The sequence below is a fragment of the Neofelis nebulosa genome, chromosome 3 (genome assembly GCF_028018385.1).
Source record: "Neofelis nebulosa isolate mNeoNeb1 chromosome 3, mNeoNeb1.pri, whole genome shotgun sequence".
Lineage (NCBI taxonomy): Eukaryota > Metazoa > Chordata > Mammalia > Carnivora > Felidae > Neofelis > Neofelis nebulosa.
In genome coordinates this window covers 21,337,671-21,358,499 of record NC_080784.1, presented here as the reverse complement: position 1 = coordinate 21,358,499, position 20,829 = coordinate 21,337,671, and the positions used below count along the sequence as shown (strand labels likewise).

Below are 20,829 nucleotides of genomic sequence, written 5' to 3'. Positions count from 1 at the left end.
ATTTTCTTTTTAAAAAATAGAAACTCCTGTTGAAAATCGTAGTTCACAGCAACCTGTAAGCGAAGTTTCTACTGTCCCATGTCCTAGAATTGATACTCAGCAGCTGGACCGGCAAATTAAAGCCATTATGAAAGAAGTCATTCCTTTTTTGAAGGTAAGCAGTAATTTCTTAAATCAAGTACTTTCTGTTTTGTTTTTTAAATCTTAAGAAAGACTTTATTATAGTAAATTCAGAAAACACAGGTAGACCTAAGAAAGCTAAAAACATCAGTTTCATCAATCCTATAAATTTATCTCCCGTTATTTATATATACTCACCTCTCCAAAAAGAATATTGATATTCCTATAAATTGTAAGAATGTGTATATATTCTTGTCCTTCAGGTGAACTGACTTAAACTAAGTGATTATTTGCTTTCATCTGAAACAGATGAGTGTTGCCCTTTTTATTTTACGTTTTTGTTTTATCACGAGTGACACAAAACATACTTTTAAACATGTCTTTCTTGATTAAATTAGGTACATTGGTAGTAATATTTAATATGTACAGTTATTTTCTAAGGGTTAAAAAGCCTGGATGATTTAGTTTTATGCTTAGGGAATGCAGGCATCTGCAGTCAGGAAATTTCATTGCTTTTACCATTTTGTTTGTGATTTAAGTGATACCCTTTCATAAATATTCACTTAGTTTAGTGTTTCAAAAAGTTTTTGAGGCCAACAAATCTTGACTTTTTCGGTAGGATTATAAGAACTTGGTTAATGTTAGTATTACACCCAGTCACCTAAGCTAGACTTCTTGACCCTATTAACCCTCTGTCACCAGCGAGTCCAAAACTGATTTTCCTTCCTTCTCTCCGGTAGCATAACCTTAATTCAGATGCTCGTGTTTTACCTAGACTGCCTGTCATAATAGGCAAGAAATGAATGTTTACTAAGCAGACTCCCCCCTCCCCAGCCTTTGAGAGATTTCATATAGGGACCTGGTATACTTTCCCAACTTCATCTCTCCCAATTCTCCATTTGGTACACTCACTTTAAATTGCTCAAAATTTCCTATTCCTGCCATTGCTTTTTCATGCATCAGCCCTTTGTACAGGTTGTCACTATTAAAAATATAAAGCGCCTTCCGTCTTTTCTGCTTGGCTGAAATGTCTTTTTCAGAGATAATTGTTGTTGTTTCTAATGCGCTTTTACAAATCCTTCTAGAACCTAGTGTGCTGCTTTTATGATATCTGTTTATCAGCCAGTATAAGTGTCTCCTGTGAGCTGGCCATTGTGCTCAGTCATGAAAGAGAAACAGCCCCTACAGCTAAAAAGTATGATCTACTGGACAGTGCATAGCATGTAGTGATTGATCGTTCATGTATCTGACTTTTCTGGTATTTGATTCCTTGAAGACAAGGGACTGTTATCCCTTTTTTTTTTTTTAAGTCACCTGCTCTCACAGTGAATTTTTCAAAAGTGGCCTTGAATCCTTCAGTTTAAGAAAGCTTAGAAATCATCTAGTTTAGCCACCTCACTTTACACACTTCTATAGAAAAACAAAAAACAAAAAACACAAAGCCAGAACAGAAACTTAGCTGAGTAAAGGTTAGAAGACCTGCCTAAATGAGTTTAGTGGCAGAAGAGGGATTAGAACCTTGAGGTTACTTGGTGTGGATGTGATAGGGACTCACCTCCAAAAGTGAACCATGATTTGGATTATTAGGTGCTTGCACATGCTTCTCAAGGAAGATGAAGGAGAAGAAACTTGCCCAAAAGGGCTTGTTACAGAAGTTAGGACATTGGTTCTCAACTGAGGTGATTTTGACCCTAAAAACATTTTGTAATGTCTACATACAGTATTAGTTCCCAGGACTTAGAAAGGTAAAGGTACTAGCCTCTAGTGGGTAGAGGCCAGAGTGCCACTAGACATCCTCCAGGGCACAGAGTGACCACAGTGCCGACACTGAGAAAGCTGAGTTAGAAAACACGTGGAGCAAGTGGGTAGCAGGTGAGCTGTGAGGTAAGGTGTAAGAAAGGAAGCGATGAAAAATAGCCAGTTTCTTTTATTGGCTATTACCTGTTGTGGTTGGTTAAAATGTATAAACCCCTTAACATGTATAGTGTGGGAGTCTGGCTGTTCTATGAATGAGTATTTCAAAATGTGTACCTGAAAATTGAGAAGCATCTATGCAAGACAAAATCTCACGTGAATTAGTATTTCTTAACCAGTAGGTAAGTTTATATCCTTACCAGCTTGGATTTTTCTCAGGAGCACATGGATGAAGTATGCTCTTCTCAACTTCTAACTTCAGTGAGACGCATGGTTTTGACCCTTACCCAGCAAAATGATGAGAGCAAAGAGTTTGTAAAGTTCTTTCATAAACAGCTTGGAAGTATATTACAGGTAAGAGTTGATACTTACATGACTTACAATCTATACCCTCTAGTTGAGACTTTTTTTTTTTTTTTTGGCCATTTTCTGGCAATATGCAGTTTATTCAAATAAATGTCCATTCCAGCAGCATCCATTGGGTGGGGATGATTGTATTAGGGAAAAAAATTGTGTTAGGGTGTGTGTCTTAATTTGATCCAATCATCTCTAAGGGAATTCTCTCTCTTCTCCCTCCCTCTGCCCCTTCCCGCTGTATCTATCCCCTCCCCCCCCCCCAAATAAATGAATAAACTTAAAAAAGACTATAAAAAATTAATAAACTTAAAGTTTTTTTTAATGTTTATTTTTGAGAGAGACAGACTTTGAGTGAGGGAGGGTTAGAGAGAGAGGGAGACAGAATCCGAAGCAGGCTCCAGGCTCTGCACTGTCAGCACAGAGCCCGATGCAGGGCTCTAACCCACGAACCGCGAGATCATGACCTAAGCCGAAGTCAGATCCTTAACCGACTGAGCCACCCAGGCCCTCCCAAAATAAGCAGACTTTGAAAAAAAGAATGCTGGCTCATATAAAAGGAGGAAACTTGGAAAATACTCTGATATTAACATTAGAAAGGGAAGACTGTGTGTTTTCCTCAGTGGGCACCTCAGCTTCTCACCGTGGTAAATATGTACCCCTGATACCGTGTAGGAACATTTGGTGTTAGAGTTCCCTGTTTAACTCTAGTGGCCACCAGTTCTAAGTAGGGAGTAAATCTATGGATGACCTGATGTCCTTTTCCTTTCCTTCTATATACTCTTTAAGCAGAACTAGCACAATTCCTACTTAGGTTAATATCACTAAAGAATATTACTGTTGTTTCCTAGTAATATTAGCCTTTAGTTTTAACTTTTTTCATACTAAAAAGTAACAGAATTGTTTTCCCCTGGGTCTTATCATTTAAACTTGTTAATCCTCTGTGTTGCTCTACCCACAATTGAAGTTTACTGTAATCTTAAAGTTACTTGGTTTATCTTTGAATAGGATTCACTGGCAAAATTTGCTGGCAGAAAACTCAAAGACTGTGGAGAAGATCTTCTTGTAGAAATATCTGAAGTGTTGTTTAATGAATTGGCTTTCTTTAAGCTCATGCAAGATTTGGATAATAATAGTTTAACTGTTAAACAGAGATGCAAAAGGAAAATAGAAGCAGCCGGAGTGATACAGTCTTATGCCAAAGAGGTAAATGATATTCACTTTGATTTAGCTTTAGGAGTAGTTATAATTAGCATATAAATATAGTTCTTGATCATTATTATCTGAAATCACACTTGACCTCAGGAAACATATTTTCAAAGTAATAGCAGTTAATCAGATTACACAAATCAGTACATATGGTAGCCACATACTGAATCTCAGTGTAATAGCAGTGGCTAAAAGATCAGGAATACAGACAGAAATTGGTGACAGGAATTGTCATATATATTACTCACATGATTGTCAGTTGCTGAAGAGAGGGGGACTGGGATCCGGGCCTCAACCAGCCAACTGCCTGCTGTAGCACTTGCCCACCCCAGTAGATGTCCCAGGAATATTGATCACCCCAACCGACACACATGTCTTGTTTACAAGTTAGGACTTTGGTTGCACATCTCTGTAGCTTCTTATGCCCTATTAAATTTGCCTTGATCACATATGAAACTGGATGTTTTTTTTCCCGTCAACTGGAGGCATACCAAGACCTCCTACCTTCTCTTGGCCCTCTAAGCACCAGAGGGAAAGCAGGTCAGGACCCAAAACAGAAAGAGGTAACCCTTCTCCCTGCAGTGTAAAGTAGATAGAGTCAAGTCATCTATTTCACACTTTTCATAATATTTTCAATCTAGACATAGATCAGTTTCAGATCATTTCAGCCACTGATTGCTAAGAGCTTGAAGAAAGTAAAACAGGAAAAAAACCCGTAAGAAATGGTTGGAAGGGCTGCTTTAAGATAGGCAGTCTCTTGAGGCTGTTTGAGTGGGTGTATGAACTGAGGCATGAAAGACAAGGAGTTTATAATGAAGATGAAAGGGAAGAAGAGCATTGCAGGTAGAGAGAACTGTGAGTTTAGAGGCTGAGGCAGGATTGAGCAGTTTGGAGAACAGGAAAAAGGTTAGGGTGGCAGGAACCCATTAAATGAAGTGAGAGTGTAGATGAAGTCACCTAGGTAGGTAAGGCCAAACTGGTAAGGACCTTCTCTTTTATTTTATTCTAAGCATGATGGAAACCCATGGGAAATTTTCACATAGAGGAGTGACATAATCTCTTGTGCAATTCAAAAGGTTTGTCTAGATACCACATTGTATAGGAATTGTAAGAGAGAAGAGACAGAAGCAGGGAGACTGTTGTAAGGTCACTATAGTAGTCCAGGTAAGAAATGATGTGACTTAGCTTTGAGTGTGCACCAACAGATCCATTTTGACGATTGAGTCCGTGAGGAGTTTTAATGGTGTAGGTATGGATAATAAAAGTACAGCACATGCTGGTTTCTGTTGTCTGACTTGTTGAAGGCCCATTTACAGAGACTGGAAAGACTGGGAGGCTTCAGTTTGGGGAGTGAGTCAAGGTTTTGTTTTAGACTTAGTAAATTTGAGATGCTGTTATATATCCAGGGAGTTGTCAGGTGGGCAGTGTTGGTTTTGTTTTGCTAATTTAAAAGATTTCAGTGAAAGAGTTGAATTTACATTTCTAAGATAGCGTTCAGTGCTTTGGATTATTTATCAAAAACTGCAGATTTGTGAAAGTTACTAAATACAAGTATAATGCGGAAAGGTTGCCCCTCATTTCTGTTTAACTTGCTTATAGGCCAAAAGGATTCTTGAAGGAGATCATGGCTCACCTGCTGGAGAAATTGATGATGAAGACAAAGTATGTGCTAATTAATTTGTGCCTAAAGACAGTGCTTTTGAAAGAGAAGATTAAATAACTTTTAACAGCTTTTTAACGTTTGAGATTCTGACAAAACTTCAGTTTCTTTTAAAAACAATTACTTTTTGTATTTTTTATTAGATAATGACTAATTTTTTTTTGGCAGACTTACTGTATGCGTTTTCAAAATGTATCTTAAGGAATTAATTATGTTTATTTGTGACTAGGACAAGGATGAGACCGAAACAGTTAAGCAGACTCAAACATCTGAGATGTATGATGGTGACGGTCCCAAAAACGTGAGATCTGATGTTTCTGAACAAGAGGAAGATGAAGAAAGTGAAGAATGTCCGGTGTCTATTAGTAAGTGGAAAGGCTCGTACTAGGTGTATATGCGAGTTCTTTATAGGTCATTTATTCACACAGTTGGGGGGAGTGTAGTGACTACAGAGGTAGGTGTCAGCCACTCTGGATTTTTTGGTGTGGCCCTGCCTAATTACTTCCCCTTTCTGTGCCACAGTATTCTAGTGCTTATGGTTTGGAAGGTTTCAGATACTAGTTGTAAAGGACTTGTGCGGTGCAGGAATGCAATATGTGGTGGCTGACACTACGATTTAGTGATGGAAATTTACTAGAAACTGTGTGTTAATCAACTTAGACTTATCCAAAGCTGAAACTCAGGCTTTGACGAATTACGGAAGTGGAGAAGATGAGAATGAAGATGAAGAGATAGAAGAATTTGAGGAGGGACCTGTAGATGTTCAGACTTCACTTCAGGCCAGCACTGAAACTGCAGAAGAAACTGAACACGACGATCAGGTATTCTGGTTGGGACTAACACACCTTCCCCGAGTCATCTTCAAGTACTGAAGGCAGCTCCTTTTTAAAGGTGTCAAAATTTACAGCTTCCCTATTCTCACTCTCGTGAGTAAACAGACCTCTTTACTATCCTTATTGAAATCCAAATGAAACCCTAGTTTAATTTTGTATTTAGCAATGTTTACTTTTAAAGCACTTTAGTCTTTTTTTTTTTTTTTTTTTTTTTGGAAAAGGTCATAAAAACAGATTACTGCAGAAGAGCTAGATTTTTCATTTATCTTTATGTATTTCCTAGTCATACATGGAAATCGTATGTGACAAAATAAAATCATTCCATTTCTTGCCTCCACCTCATCCTGTTCCACAGGCAGTATTTTGTATGATTTCTTTGGCTCTTTAACTCTATTTCTGAATAATGTGTTTGTATTTATTTATGTATTAGAAATTCTCTGTTGACTTCCTGTTATAGCAGGTGAAGCCTTTTAGGTCACTTAATGATTCCTCATGTAATTATATTAATGCCATCCTCCTTGTTTAATTGTGTCTTTAGCTTACATCTGCATTTAACTGTAGATGTAACCAAACTGCATAAATATTACTGCTGAACTAAGCAAATACTGTTTATTGCTTAGTCTTGTACATTTTTTTCACCTGAAATTAATACTTGTCTCAAATTTTTTTTTTTTTGACCTAATTTCCTTTGACCACATACCCGAGTCTTTGCTCTGCCCACCAATAGCTGTATACACTTCTCAGTACAATTTTCTACATGAACCAGTCTGTCAGTTTTGTTCTTCCTGCTCCATCTTGGGTTGGCTCTTCATTAGACATGCTCACTAGCTAGCAGCCTGGGGATTCCCTTTGTCATTCTTTATTACATCTGTTTTGAGAATTCAGTCTTGTCACTTCACCTCATTTTGGTGGAGCACATTTCACGTATCTCTCAGAGAAAGTGCATAAAAGATAAATATTTTGAGGCTGTATTTATATGTCTAAGAAAATCTTAAATTCCTCCATGTTAAAAATCATTGCCCTCAGATCTTTGAGAGATAACTGCTCTGTCTTCCAACGTCTTCCAGTTTTCATTGCTGCTTTTGAGAAGGCGAGTGCCTTTTTTAGTTGTGATTCTTTGTATCTTTTCCTTCCTACACTGGAGCTTCCCCTGGACTTGTGTTGAAGTTTTACAGTGATGCACATTGTTGTGGGTCTTTTTTTGGTCACTAAACTGGGTACTCAGGGGGTCTGTGAGCAATCATTATCATGTCCTTCATTTTGGTAAATTTTCTTTTTCTGTATTTCTTCCCCACCATTTTCTCTCTTCATTCCTCCTAGAATTAATATTGTCAGACATTATTGACCCTCATGGTTTTTTTTTTAATGTTTTATTTATTTTTGAAAGAGAGAGAGAGAGAGACAGAGTGACAGATTGTGAGCAGGGAAGGGGCAGAGAGAGAGGGAGACACAGAATCTGAAGCAGGCTCTAGGCTCCGAGCGGTCAGTACAGAGCCCGATGCAGGGCTCAAACTCAGGAACTGTAAGATCATGACCTGAGCTGAAGTCAGATGCTCAACTGACTGAGCCACCCAGGTGCCCCTGGTTTAATTTTCCAATTTCTAATCTCCTCTCTTCTTTATATTGTCCCTTTACTCTGTTTTACTTTCTGGGAGGTTTTTTGACCTTAATATTTATGTGAATGTCATATTTTTAATTTCTATATACTTTTATTTTCTGATTACTTTTTTATAGCATGCTGCTACTTTAAGGAAGCACTGTCTTCTCTTACTCACCTGCAGGCTTTCTTCAAATGCCTGTGGTACCTTTAGTGTTTATATTAAAAAACGACTCAGCATAAAGCAGATTGGGGTTGTTCTGGGCTTCACGGGAGGGCATTTGGGTAGATGGTTAGCTTCTTGATAGAAAATCCCAAATGTTAGTACCTATTGGTATTTTCTTTGGGGTGTTTTAGTTTCTCCCCAGAAGGGTCATCCGTTGTCCTCCTGCCGGAGAGGAGGTAGATACACCCCCTTGACAGCCGCTCTTCTGGAGCTTGATGTGGAAATGACCATGCCCAGTGTCCCATCACTGCACAGACTTCTGAATCCTTCTGTTTTCAGTGTGACATTTTATCCTGTCCTCATTTGTGCTTTCTGCACCCCACCCTGGCAGCCCCGGGTCTGAGGCTAATTCCCTTTACCCAAAATATAATCTCCCATTTTCTATTTGAGTTTGGGGAGGGAACCTGGTATTTGCGTCTTCTTTAAACGGTTTCAAAGAACCACCAGCACCCCCCTTTTCACCCACAATGTATTCCTTCCTTCCTAGAATCTGGTACTTCCAAGCATGAGGTGAATGTTACTGTTCTCTCTTCTTGCTGAAGGCACTTTGCTTCATCTTTCTCCCTCCTGCTCACTTCCTCTTCCATTCACTGAACATCTACATACAAGCGGATGTCTTTTAGTGTGATTCATGATCCAGTCTGATTTGAAAAATAAATAGTGGAATCCATAACACTCTAGTTCTCTATTATTTTGAGGTTAAGAAGAAAGGGAAGCCTTTTTACTTAGCCATCTTAACAGTGGCAACTATGCCTCCTTCTTGAAACGCTTTCAGAAGATATTTTTAAATACCCTTGTATGAAGGTCTCAAGTTGGACAAAAACCTTACAGTAGTAACCCATCTCCTATATAGTGGCCATATATTTCAGGCCCTGCTATTAAGACATCACTTTTTCCTTCTAGGTACTACAACATGACTTTGAAAAATCAGGAGAAAGCAAAAATGTCCCATCAGAACAAGAACCCACTACTAGTAAAGGCAAGAAATCTAAAGTGTTCAATTTTAAGATTATCTAAAGTGCCCTTTATGTGCTTAAAACTAAAACAAAAAACAAAAAAACCCAACTAAATTCTTACCTAACGTAACTTGGAAGGTGTTTTGAACCTGATATATGTCTTTTTTCCTTCCCCTAAATCCTTTGTAGAAAACATGAGGGCTTTGTTTCAGCAAACACTTGTTAAATAAGAGTTGACAAATAAACACACAGAAAAAAGTCTTTAAAGAAGACATCTTTAGCTATAATTGTGGGGGATTTTTTAGAATGCCCATTCCTGGATATTATTTATGCATATCCTACTTCATTAGAAATTGGGTGGATTTCAGAAATCTAATTTTTAAAACATCCCCAGATGAATCTGATGAACTAATTTTAGGAACCATTGATAAGGAAAATTTGTAGCTGCCTCTTCTTTTGGGTTTTAAATATCTTGATTACTCATTCATATATACTGCCTATTTGGTATAATAGTAAAATTTAATAGCTGTTTCATTACATTAATGTTAAGACTTTCTTTTGATGCCAGATGACCAAGATAGCACTCCTGTGAAACCCTGTTACCTCAACATCTTGGAAAATGAGCAGCCTTTAAATAGCGCCATCCAAAAGGACTCTCTTACTACCATTGATTCATCTAAACAGCCTAACCCTTTGCCTTTACCTTTACCTGAAATTGACACCTTGGTGCCTGCAGTCAAAGAAGTTAAATCTGCCCAGGAAACCCCTGAAAGCTCTTTGGCCGGAAGTCCTGACACTGAATCTCCAGTGTTAGTGAATGACTATGTACGTATCATTTACATTTCATTTCTGTGTGTATTTCTCCATTTCCAAGTTAACATTTACAGTCTGTACACAGAACTTTCCTTTGTGTTTAGGCCTACTAACTGCCAAGATGGTTTTCGTATTCAAACTGATTTTAAACTTGAACAGAAGGGTGATAGTAAATTAAGATGATTGTCTCAAAACCTAAAAGCTCTTCTTTTTTATAATTTTGAGCTTTAGGTGGCAGTCTTCAGAGTTCATTCCAAGTTTAGATTTGGACAGATGATACGCGGGTCACCGTTAATCTCTCACAGTATCCATGTCTAACATCTTAATTATTTTAGAGCATTTCATAAATCCTTGATAAACCTGAAAGTTCACAGTTTGACAGCAGTAGACTCCTTATCTCTATACAGTAAATGACAGAAAAATATGGTAGCAAATCTATACTTAGGGTATAAGTTGAGTTTTTACCTTGGACATTTTTGTTTCAATTTAATTTTTATAGTAAGTAGGTTATTTTTTGGATCTCAGATTGTGTTTTATAAACTTGTCAGCAAAAATTAAGGGATTTATAACAATGTACTTTTAGGCCTTAGGAACGTATTTCACTTTTTTTCTTTTAACATCAACTTTCTTCTTACAGATGTATTTACAATTATGATTTCATGATTTCTCAGCTTATAGTATTCCCGAAACATTAGTAGAGTTTCTTAACTGTCTTGATTGCTTTACCACCATAAAATTTACACCATAAAATTATTTTAAACTCTGAAAGTTACCTGTTAGACTTATTCTTACTCTAATTTGATGAGTGCATAGAGTTGCTATAGGAGGCAGTCAATTGAAATTAAGTTAATGTTTGATTATAGAGGGGACTTGAATTTGAAATTTAGGCCAGGGCCACTACTGAAGGTTCTTGTGCAAGAAAGTCAAATGGCCAAAGTCATGCTTTTTGAAGATGAATCTGATGACTGTATAAGATTTGTTGTCAAGGAGGTGATGTTAGGAAGCTCCCTTACCATGCATAGAGACACCAAGTTCGAGATCAATGAGGGAGAGATGGGTGAGAAATGTTGAAAGAAGAAGAAAAATTTAAGGTTTCCACTTGGGTAATTGGTACAGTGATATTGTTAAAAATCAGAAAGGGAAACTAGGGGAATAAAAGATTTCAGGTTTCAAAGAAACACTGAAGAGATCACAGAAGGGAGTTATTAGATTCATACCTCATGTTTCTCAGCTTCCACAGAGCTGCTATTGAAAGCCTATAAATGTTTACTGATAGTCTGCTAGATCCAGTTCTGATGCGTTTCATAATCGTATCAAGAAACCACAGTTTTTCTTCTGATTATTTTAGCCTTCGGTGTAACTGCTATTTTTCCTTTGAACCTATATAAACTGGCTCTTTGTTTTATCAAATGGAGACAGATGTGCTCGGTAGTATGTCCACAGCTGCAAGTGCATGGCCCTTCCTGTGCAGGCCAGCTTTGTTTTATTTATGGAGTTGAACGCAGGACAAAAACAAACAGGATGGAATTACTGATGTGTACTTATGTCTAAGAATCCACTTTATCTCTTGGCATGGATGACTTTAAAGGCTTAGATCCAGAGATAGAGTGGATTGCCTTCATTAAATATAATTTATCTTACAGGAAGCAGAGTCTGGTAACATAAGTCAAAAATCTGATGAAGAAGACTTCGTGAAAGTTGAAGATTTACCACTTAAACTGACAATATATTCAGAGGTATTTTGCTTTTGTTGATTAATTAAACTTGTCTTCATATAACAAATACTACTACTGAGATGAAAACTGATTTTGAGGTGTTTTTGTTTTTTGTTTTCATTCCAAAGGCAGACCTAAGGAAGAAAATGGTAGAGGAAGAACAGAAAAACCATTTATCTGGTGAAATATTATGTGAAATGCAGACTGAAGAATTAGCTGGGAATTCTCAGACACTAAAAGAACCTGGTAAGAGTTGCCAATTTCAACGAAATCATATTGAAAAATTAGTGACTCTTGATACCATCATTTTGTTTTTCACATCCATTCATAGTACTTGGAAGATTTAAGCCAAATATTGGAAGGAAGCATAATTCTGTAAAAAGTCTAGTCCACTGCTGAATTTAGAAATTAGGTATAAAATGGTATTATAATTTTCTATTTTTAAAATCTTGAATTTTAGCAAGGTGATAGATGCATGTTGTTTAAGAAGGAAAGGTACAAAAGACTTAAGGATAATTGGAGGAGCCCATTTGTTTTAATTACTGGTTTTTAGTTCTTTTGGATGAGACACTGTTTATCTTTAAATAATATCGTTTTAATTTTTCTTAATTTAAAAAATTCAGACATCTCTTATCTTCCCTATCAAAAGTGAGTATTTGGACCTACCTCTCCTTTCACGATTATTATTTTTGGTTTTTCTGTTTGAGGATACCTTTGTTATTTTAAGTATATGTGGTTGGTTGCTCGTTCTATCAGCTTTGGTCATTACTCAGCCACTGCCTCCTTTTCCTCCTGCTTTCTCTATTCAGTTTTACTCTTCTTCTTACATTAAGGTTATAAAAGCAAACACATTTTATTTTTATAACTGTAGTAGTTAAAACTTCTATACTTTTTCTGAAGACCATTCTGTGTAAGTATGTCTCATTGCAGAGCCAGGCAGTAGTAATCCCAGATTTCTTTCTGTGTCGATCTAATGGCTCAGCCCCTGGGCCACTCAGATGAGAACGTGTCTTGCATCAAAATCAAAGGATTTTCTTGTTCTCTGTCCATTCATCAGCCAGTTAATTAAGATTTTTTATTTTTGTTTTCCCTAGAAATACTAAATGTCAAACCTTTAACTGATTTCCCAGTGGTTTAGCCCAGTTCTGCTAGTTGGAGTTTCAAAGCTGCCCCTGCTCAGGGGGTCTGGGCTGAGCCCTTCTCGCCCCACACTGCGCCACCCCCTGCTTTTAGCTTTTAGGGGGCTTGTTGTCCCCTGTCCTGCTTTTCCCTCACAGCCACTTTTCTTGGTCAGGATTTCATCAGTTTTACCGTTTTTTTCCTAGTGGAGTTTTTTTAAAGAGAAATGAAGTATCTGCTCAGTCTGCTGTCCTCAAACGAACTCTCACCTGTTTTTAAACTACATTAGTATTTTTGTAATAACTTTAATGTAAGAGAACAGTAAATTCTAGTATGTCTTAATTCAGTAATTTATAATACATTCATTCTGTTTTTCAGAAACAGTGGGAGCCCAAAGTGTATGAGAGGTCTTCAGAGGCTCATCTAACTTGCTTTACATAGTCAATGCATACATGAACATGGCACTAAATAAACGTCTGTTTTGATCTGTATAAAAATGTAAATTAGTTTGACACTGCATTCTTGATAGGTGTGATTTCTGCCCGTGGCAGTTTAAAACATCAGAAACTGAATTCTGGACAGATTCAAGCCTTGATACACTGTAGGGTTGTTTTTCTTTTCTTTCTTTTTTTCTTTTTGGTCTTTTTTTTTTTTTTTTTCCCTCTCCCATTGTGATGTTTAGTATTGTTAAATTTAAGATGTAGTTTTAAATAAAGTTGGACTTATCTGTAAAGTAATCTCTTTTGGAAATGATGTTGAATTCTAAACAGGAAGTCACTGTTCTGTATGGTTAGGATAGTTAGAGAAGAGAAACAGACTAGTTAATATAAAGAGCAGCCATTAGGCCAGGCTTCCAGATAGTATGAGTGTTGCTGCTGTTGGGTCTGATATTCTTTTAAATGCCTGCATTGTCTTATTCCTGTGCGAGAATAGGGCAAGTTATAAAGGTATCCAGGATATTGGTGACGTTATTATAAAATATAAATATTCTGTTCAAATTGGATTAAGTTCAGAACACATGTCCTTAGTACTGTGAACTTACATACTTATCAGATAAATATTTTCCAGAATTCAATTCCTATCTATGTTGCCACAGCCTAAAAAAAAAGGTTTTATGTAATTAGGGAGTATTTCTGCACAAACAGTTAACATTATGATTAATTTTAAATGAAAAACCAAACCCCTTCAAGTAGGGATTACAGAACTAAATTTTATGTAGCAGAATGTTAACTCTCTGTATGCCTTTAGACAAACTTGGCTTTTGAGATACATCTATGAGATTTCTTCATCACTAAGTAAATCAGTTTTTAAAGGTGAATCACCTTTAGATTGCAAACTTGACCTATACCTGAGGGAGGCTTCACCAAGCCTGTTATCAAGCCAACCTTACAGGTTTCTCGAATTAAATATGAAGACTTAATTTCAATTAGTCTTTAAAACTTAATAACAATTTACTGAAACATGCCATAAGAAAGTCATTTCATTGGTATTCCTTTAAAATTCTTAGTTGCCTGATACTTGATTGTAAAATTACAATGCTCATCAGGGAGTCTGTTAACTGAGGATTTCTGAGGACATTTACTGTATTACTAATTAAATTATGTGAGGTGTAGATCTCTGACATTAATAAAACCTATGCCAGAGAGAGAGGGGGGAAAAAAAAAAAACCTATTCAGAGAACTATCATTCCAGAATCAGGAATTCTTACCCAGTTGGCCTGACTTCTGGGAAACTAAAACGATAGATTATATGGATACTCAAGTTCTATATTTATATGTCTTGTAGACTCCGAACGGAAAGGGGAGAATTTCATATTGGCACACAAGCCAAGCCTTCGTGTTACAGCTCTGTCTCTCTCTACATGCCTATGAAAGATAGGTACGGTGGAAGAACTGTACTTCTTAGTTATTACTCTAGAAGCTGTGGACCTTATCTAACTTATTTGACTTGTGTTATAGCTGCTGTAACCTAGTCTGTTGTTTTCTATTTTAGAAGATAATTCAGTTTTAAAATACTTGGGGCTTAAGATCAGATAACTTGTATTACATTTTCCTTAGTAACTACTGCTCAGAGGTTAGGCATTCAGGATTCCTGTTTCTTAATTTTTAAGTTGAAAATCTGGTTACAGATAAAAGAGGGAGAAAGGTCAAAATGAGTGAGACAGAATCCTGTGCAGGTTGAGATAATGCTTAAACTAGTGAGCCCACTGGACTGTGCAGGTACTCTTTGTATTTTGTAACATTCACTTTGGGTAAATGCTTTTTCACTGTTAATAAATGTATATCCTCCATACAGCCCTGAATTGCATTTTCATTTCAACTGACATAGTCACTTATGCTTTAGAATTTATTTCAGAGTTATGGCTTATTTGGCAATTTTAAATGTCAAAACAAAACGGAAAAAACGTGAAAAAGAGTGACGTATCAACTAGCCAGAGACTTACAGTTGAGACCATTTTTCTTACACTGTAGCTATACTCTATTTCTTAATTATATCTATTCTATATAGTATATAGAGAACATTTTCATATTCAGAGCTATCCCATATTCAAATTGGGCCAACAGTTTTACAAAAAGTTCTTGATTTGGATATTTTGAAAACAAATCACATTATCAAGCCTGAATTAGAGTTCTCTCTTAACATACCTAGTGTATAGACAGTCCCCAACTTAATGATGGTTCAAGTTATGATTTTTTAGTTTTACAATGGGGCAAAAGTAATACAGGCATACATTGGTGGCACCTTAGGTGGCTCAGTCAGTTAAGTGTCTGACTCTTGGTTTCGGCTCAGGTCATGTTCTCACGGTTCATAAGTTTTAGCCCCACATTGGGCTCTGCGGGATTCATTCTCTCTCTCTCTCTCTCTCTCTCTCTCTCTCTCTCTCTTAATAAAGAAACTTAAAAAAATGATACAGGCATCCACTGGAGATATTACAGGTTTGGTTCCAGACCAGTACAATAAAGCAAGTATTGCAATAAAGGGAGTCAAATGTTTTTGGTTTTCCAGGGCATGTAAAAGTTTATGTTTATACTGTACCCTGTTTCCTGTGCAATGGCATTATATCTGAAAGTTCATACCTTAATTAGAAAGTATCTTAGTGCAAAAAAATGCTAACCGTCATCTGAGCTTTCAGCAAGTTGTAATCATTTTGCTGATAAAGGGCGTTGCCTCAATGTTCATGGCTGCTGAAGGCTGGGGTGGCTGTGGCAATTTCTTAAAGTTTGCCATTGTCTTGACTTCCTTTCACAGATTTCTCTCTAGCACCCTATGCTGTTTGATAGCATTTCCCCAGTAGTAGAATTTCTTCCAAAATTAGAGTCAATCCTCTCAAGCCCTCCTGCTGTTTTACTAAGTTTTATTCTTTTCTTGTCATTTCAACAGTCTTCACAGCATCTTCCCCAGGAGTAGACTGTCTCTCCAGGAACCACTGTCTGTGCTCATCCCTAAGAAGCAACCCCTCATCCATTCAAGTGTTATGAGAATGCAGCAGTTCAGTCACATCATCAAGCTAATTCTAATTCTCTTTATTTCTACCACATCTGCAGTTACTCCCTCCACTGAAGTCTGGAACCTTCATAGTCGTCCTTGAGTGTTGGCATCCACTTCTTTTAAACTCCTGTTAACGTTGAGATTTTGACCTCTCCCCACGAATCACAAATGTTCTTCGTGGCATCTAGAATGGTGAATCCTTTCCAGGTTTAGTTTATGTTGCCCAGATCCACTTCAGGAATCACTCTGTGGCAGCTATAGCCGTACAAAAGGTATTTTTTCAAAAGTAAGATTCTAAAGTCAAAAATACACCTTGAAACATGGGGTGCAGAAAGGATGTTGTGTTATTAGCACGCGTGAAAACAACATAAATCATGTTGTACGTCGCCATCAGAGTTCTTTGGTACAATGTTAATGAGCAGTAATATTTTGAAAGAAAATTTTTTTTCTGAGCTGTTAGGTGTCCACCGTGGGCTTAAAATAGTAAACCGTGTTGCCAACAGATGTGCTTTGTTTACAGAATGGCCTGTGGGCATTGGCTTCAACTTAAAATCACCAGCTTCGATAGCCCCTAACAGAGTCAGCCTGTCCTTTGAAACTCTGAAGCTAGGCATTGACTTCTCTCTAGCTATGAATGTCTTGGATGGCATCTTCTTCCAAAAGAAAGCTACTTCACCCGCACTGAAAATTTGTCGTTTAGGGGCACCTGTGTGGCTCAGTCGGTTGAGTGTGCGACTTGATTTCCGCTCAGGTCATGATCCCAGGGTTGTGGGATCAAGCCCCACATCAGGCTCCTTAAGATTTCCTCTCTCCCTCTGCCCCTCTTGCCCACTCGCACATTCTCTCTCAATTAAAAATATATGTATATTGTTTAGACACCTGCGTCAGTTATCTGGATAACTTGCTACATCTTCTACATCAGCACTTGCTGCTTCATCCTGCACTTGTATATCATGAAGAAGGCTTCTTTCCTTAAATCGCATGAACCAATCTCTGCCAGGTCTCAACTTTGCTGTTGCGGCTTCCTCACCTCTCTGAGCCTTCCCAGGATTGAAAAGAGTTAGGGCCTGGCTCTAGATTAAGCTTTGGCTTAAGGGAATGCTGTGGTTGGTCTGATGATCTTTCCAGACCACTCAAACTTACTTTCTCCCTATCACCAATAAGGCTGTCTCACTTTATCATTCGTGTGTTCACCAGAATGCCACTTTGAGTTTCCCTCAAGAACTTACTTGCATTCGCCACCTGGCCTGCCCATGTGGCATAAGAGGGCCAGCTTTCAGTCTTTCTTGGCTTTCTACATGCCTTCCTCAGCGAGCTGTGTCATTGTGAGCTTCTGATTTAAAGTGACAGACACAGCAACCTACTTAATGGGAGATTTGTCAATGACGTAACCAATAAAGAGTTAATATCCAAAATATATGTAGAATTCCTAAAACCCAATAGCAAAAAAAAAGATTAAAAATGTGTAGACGATCCGAAAAGACATTTTTCCAAAACAGACATACAGATGCTCACCATCACTAATGACAGAAATGCAAATAAAAACCACAATGAGATAGCACTTCACACTAGTCAAAGTGACTAGTATCAGAAAGGCAAGATGTAACGTGTTGGCAACCATGTGTAGCAAAGGGAACCCTCGCGCACTGCTGAGAATGCAAACTAGCGTACCCGCTGTGGAAAACACTGGAAAAATTAAAACATGACCCAATAATTCTGCTACTGGCTATTTACCCAAAGAAAAAGAAAAAGAAAACACTAATTAAAAAAGATACATGCACCCCTATGTTTACTGCAGTATCATTTACAATAAGCTAACATATGGAAACAACAAAGTATCCATTGATAGATGAATGAAGATGTGGTGTATGCATGTATATAAAACGGAGTATTACCCAGCTGTAAAAAAGAATGAGATCTTAACATTTACAACAACAGGGATGAACCTAGAGGGTATTCTGCTAAGTGGAATAAGAGAAAGATAAATACCATGTGACTTCATTCATACGTGGAATCTAAAAAACAACCCCCGCCCCCCCAGATTTGTACATATAGAGAACCTGTGGTTGCTAGAGAAGGTGGGGGTGGTGGGGAACTAGGGATTATAAGCGGTACAGACTTTCCAAGGAAAAAAGAAAGAGATGTATGGTTTACCTTGCATTGGAACCCTTAGAAGCCACTGTAAAGTTAGTAAGTGGGCTGGGGCGCCTGGGTGGCTCAGTCCGTTAAGTGTCTTGACTTCAGCTCAGGTCATGATCTTATGGTTCGTGGGTTCGAGCCCTGAGTCGGGCTCTGTGCCGCTGAACAGTTGGTCAGAGCCTGGAGCCTGCTTTGGATTGTGTGTCTCCTCTCTGCCCCTTCCCCGCTCAAGCTCTGTCTCAATCTGTCTCACAAAAATAAATCAATGTAATAAACAAGTTACTAAGTGGCCTAATTTCAAGACTGTTGTGTCCTGGGGTATAGGGAGGCCCAGGGAGAGAGATGGGCGAATGGCCAGTGGGTGGATCACCATATCAAATACAATAACAATGAAAAAGTCTGAAATATTGTACAAATTATTAAAATGTGACAGCACAAAGGGACCAAAAGCTGTTGGAAAATGGCACCGACAGACCTTCGTCAATGACGCGGGGTCGCCACAGACCTCTTTGTGAAAACACTATCTGTGAAGGACGGTAAAGCGACGTATAGGAAAACCAGGTGTGCGTGCCATCCCATTCACGTGTCCTCTCCAAGTTAAGCCAGCAGTGGGAACCACTGTCGGCATGTTGGTAAACACCCTCCCGGTCATCCTTCTACACTGTAGACACAAGGACATACACAAATAGGCTTATGCTCCGTATCCTAATTTATAACTGCTTTGTTGCCACCAAACAATGCTACCTAAAACCTCCATGCTAGTTGTTTCCTCCATATTCTCTGATGAGTCCTGAGGAAGTTGGGTCTGAAACAGCATCTCACCTATTTATTATACATATCAAAAGGATGGCTATTATTTCAGGAAAAAATCCAAGTTTGCCTCATTTCATTTTTATCAGGGGCAGAATTGGAAGTTTAACACAAATCCTCCTGTAATTCCTCTAGCCTCACTAAGCTAACATGAGCATCCCTACGGTTTTGTGGAAGCACCTCCTCCTCCCGGGAGAAAAGTAGCCTTTGGACACCTACACACTGTTGACAACACTGGGTTGAGATGAAAGGATTAGTCACGTCAGCTAGTGACCAGTGCGTCTTAAGTTGAAGAACCCACCTACACAAGCCTTGTAACTGAATTCAGGCATGTTCAGCTTGGATCTCCAGCACGTAGGTCCACACTGAGTCGGCACACGTGTCTGCCAACACTATTTCCAACGACTGTTTATTAAGCGTCATGAATACAAGTGACATTACACAAAATGAAGTGGATACAGTCTCACCCAACTGGCATGCACTTCACAGTTAACTGTGTGAAAGTTTGAAAGGTTAACACGTTCCGTCAGCGCTTTTCATAAACAGATTTCTGAAAGACATTTTTAGTAAGGTTTTTAAGAAATACACGATCAGAAAGACAAACTAAAAATGTATTAAGTGAACATTTGTGAGAGTTTATGGATTCACCTCTCGATTTCCACAAGGCTTTGACCTGTTTACTACTAACTCACAGAACCTAGGACTCAGTTTTTGAAGTTAACAAATGCCTGGAGTGACTGGGAGGTAGACTAATCATGAAAAAGGGAGCGTTTCAGTTCTGTGTACAAAAGGCTGCCTTCACATACGGATTACTTCATGAACCCAAAAAAAGTACTTCTATTCAGGGTCAAAGGCTCCAGTCCTACTGCCTGTTAAGAGAACTACACAGGTGGATGTCTGTCTCCTCCACATTGCTGTCAAAAACAGCAAAGACCATGGTATGTTAATTTGAAAAGAATCAGAAGGAAAAGACTGCTGTACGGAAAACCATACCAATACGTGGATCAAAGTGAAAGACAGAATGGTGTACAGATGTGCCGGAGTCAGTGCCCACCGGGACTCTGGCTTTATTCTGTGGAGGTGGGCCCCACGAGGTCCCTGTCCCCAAACGTCCAAGTGGAGTGACACCGCAAATTCTAGGTGATTGGTTTCTGTAACAAAGTTAACCGGAAATGAGAGTAATCAACTGTTAGGGCAAAAATGGTCTGTGGACTCATGCCCCAAAGAGAAACTGCCCCGAGTCTCAGTCTTGGAAGGAGGTCAGACAGCCGTACTACTTGGACACGGGTGAGTTGCCACCTTCATGCCACACAGCATTCTAGACGCCGGGTGTGTGCTCACCAACCTATGCAAGGGTCTGGGCAATCCCGCAGGTAAGTTTCGTATTGACCTTTGGTAACATCCATCAGGGTGGTGAATACAGTCAGCTGAAAGAAAAGTGACTTTTATTTGAAAAATGTTTCCAATTCAACGACGTCCTGACTTACATTAGCATTTCTATACACTTAGTATAAAACAGTATATAAACGGTATGTATACAAAGATACAAAAATAAAGAACCAAATAGTTAATAAGTTAATATTTACATCTCACCATTTAAGAATGCCACAGCAAAACAATAATAATTGAAACAACTGACTTCAATAGAACCATTACTCCAGGTCATGAATATAAACAGGCTCTGGAGAGAATCCCGTTAATTCCTTACAAGATCTGATTCCTGAGTAGCACGGTGCTTCACCACCAGTGCTGTAACACCCCACGTCCTCAGCTCACGCAGAGCCTGATGGTTCCGTGGAGGATAAACAGCCCGGCTGTGGCCGTCCTTCTCCTTAACGCATCTCTAACACAGCGGGGGAAACTCAGGCACGAAGC

The 20,829-nt window shown here is 38.4% G+C and overlaps 2 protein-coding genes across 26 annotated transcripts in view; one reads left to right on the top strand and one right to left on the bottom strand.

Moving 5' to 3' along the window:
- Positions 1-18,439, top strand: part of PCM1 (pericentriolar material 1) — an 84,013-nt gene extending 65,574 nt beyond the window's left edge. For 20 of the 25 annotated variants that reach the window (XM_058720047.1, XM_058720045.1, XM_058720049.1 and 17 more), the window contains 11 exons: positions 21-154; positions 2,254-2,388; positions 3,397-3,594; positions 5,197-5,259; positions 5,487-5,622; positions 5,918-6,078; positions 8,817-8,892; positions 9,438-9,694; positions 11,326-11,418; positions 11,526-11,643; positions 15,898-18,439. In XM_058720047.1, the coding sequence (XP_058576030.1) occupies positions 21-154; positions 2,254-2,388; positions 3,397-3,594; positions 5,197-5,259; positions 5,487-5,622; positions 5,918-6,078; positions 8,817-8,892; positions 9,438-9,694; positions 11,326-11,418; positions 11,526-11,643; positions 15,898-15,995 (1,469 nt within the window). In that variant the 3' untranslated portion in view covers positions 15,996-18,439. Of the gene's footprint in view, positions 1-20; positions 155-2,253; positions 2,389-3,396; positions 3,595-5,196; positions 5,260-5,486; positions 5,623-5,917; positions 6,079-8,816; positions 8,893-9,437; positions 9,695-11,325; positions 11,419-11,525; positions 11,644-12,894; positions 13,254-15,897 lie in introns of those variants that run through there. The other 5 variants (XM_058720050.1, XM_058720062.1, XM_058720063.1 and 2 more) reach the window with 1 other exon arrangement.
- Positions 18,440-19,346: 907 nt separating this feature from the next.
- ASAH1 (N-acylsphingosine amidohydrolase 1) overlaps positions 19,347-20,829 on the bottom strand; it is a 50,104-nt gene continuing 48,621 nt past the window's right edge. Inside the window, exon 14 of the mRNA XM_058720066.1 lies at positions 19,347-20,381. Within this exon, the coding sequence (XP_058576049.1) occupies positions 20,292-20,381 (90 nt within the window). The 3' untranslated portion in view covers positions 19,347-20,291. The remainder of the gene's footprint in view (positions 20,382-20,829) is intronic.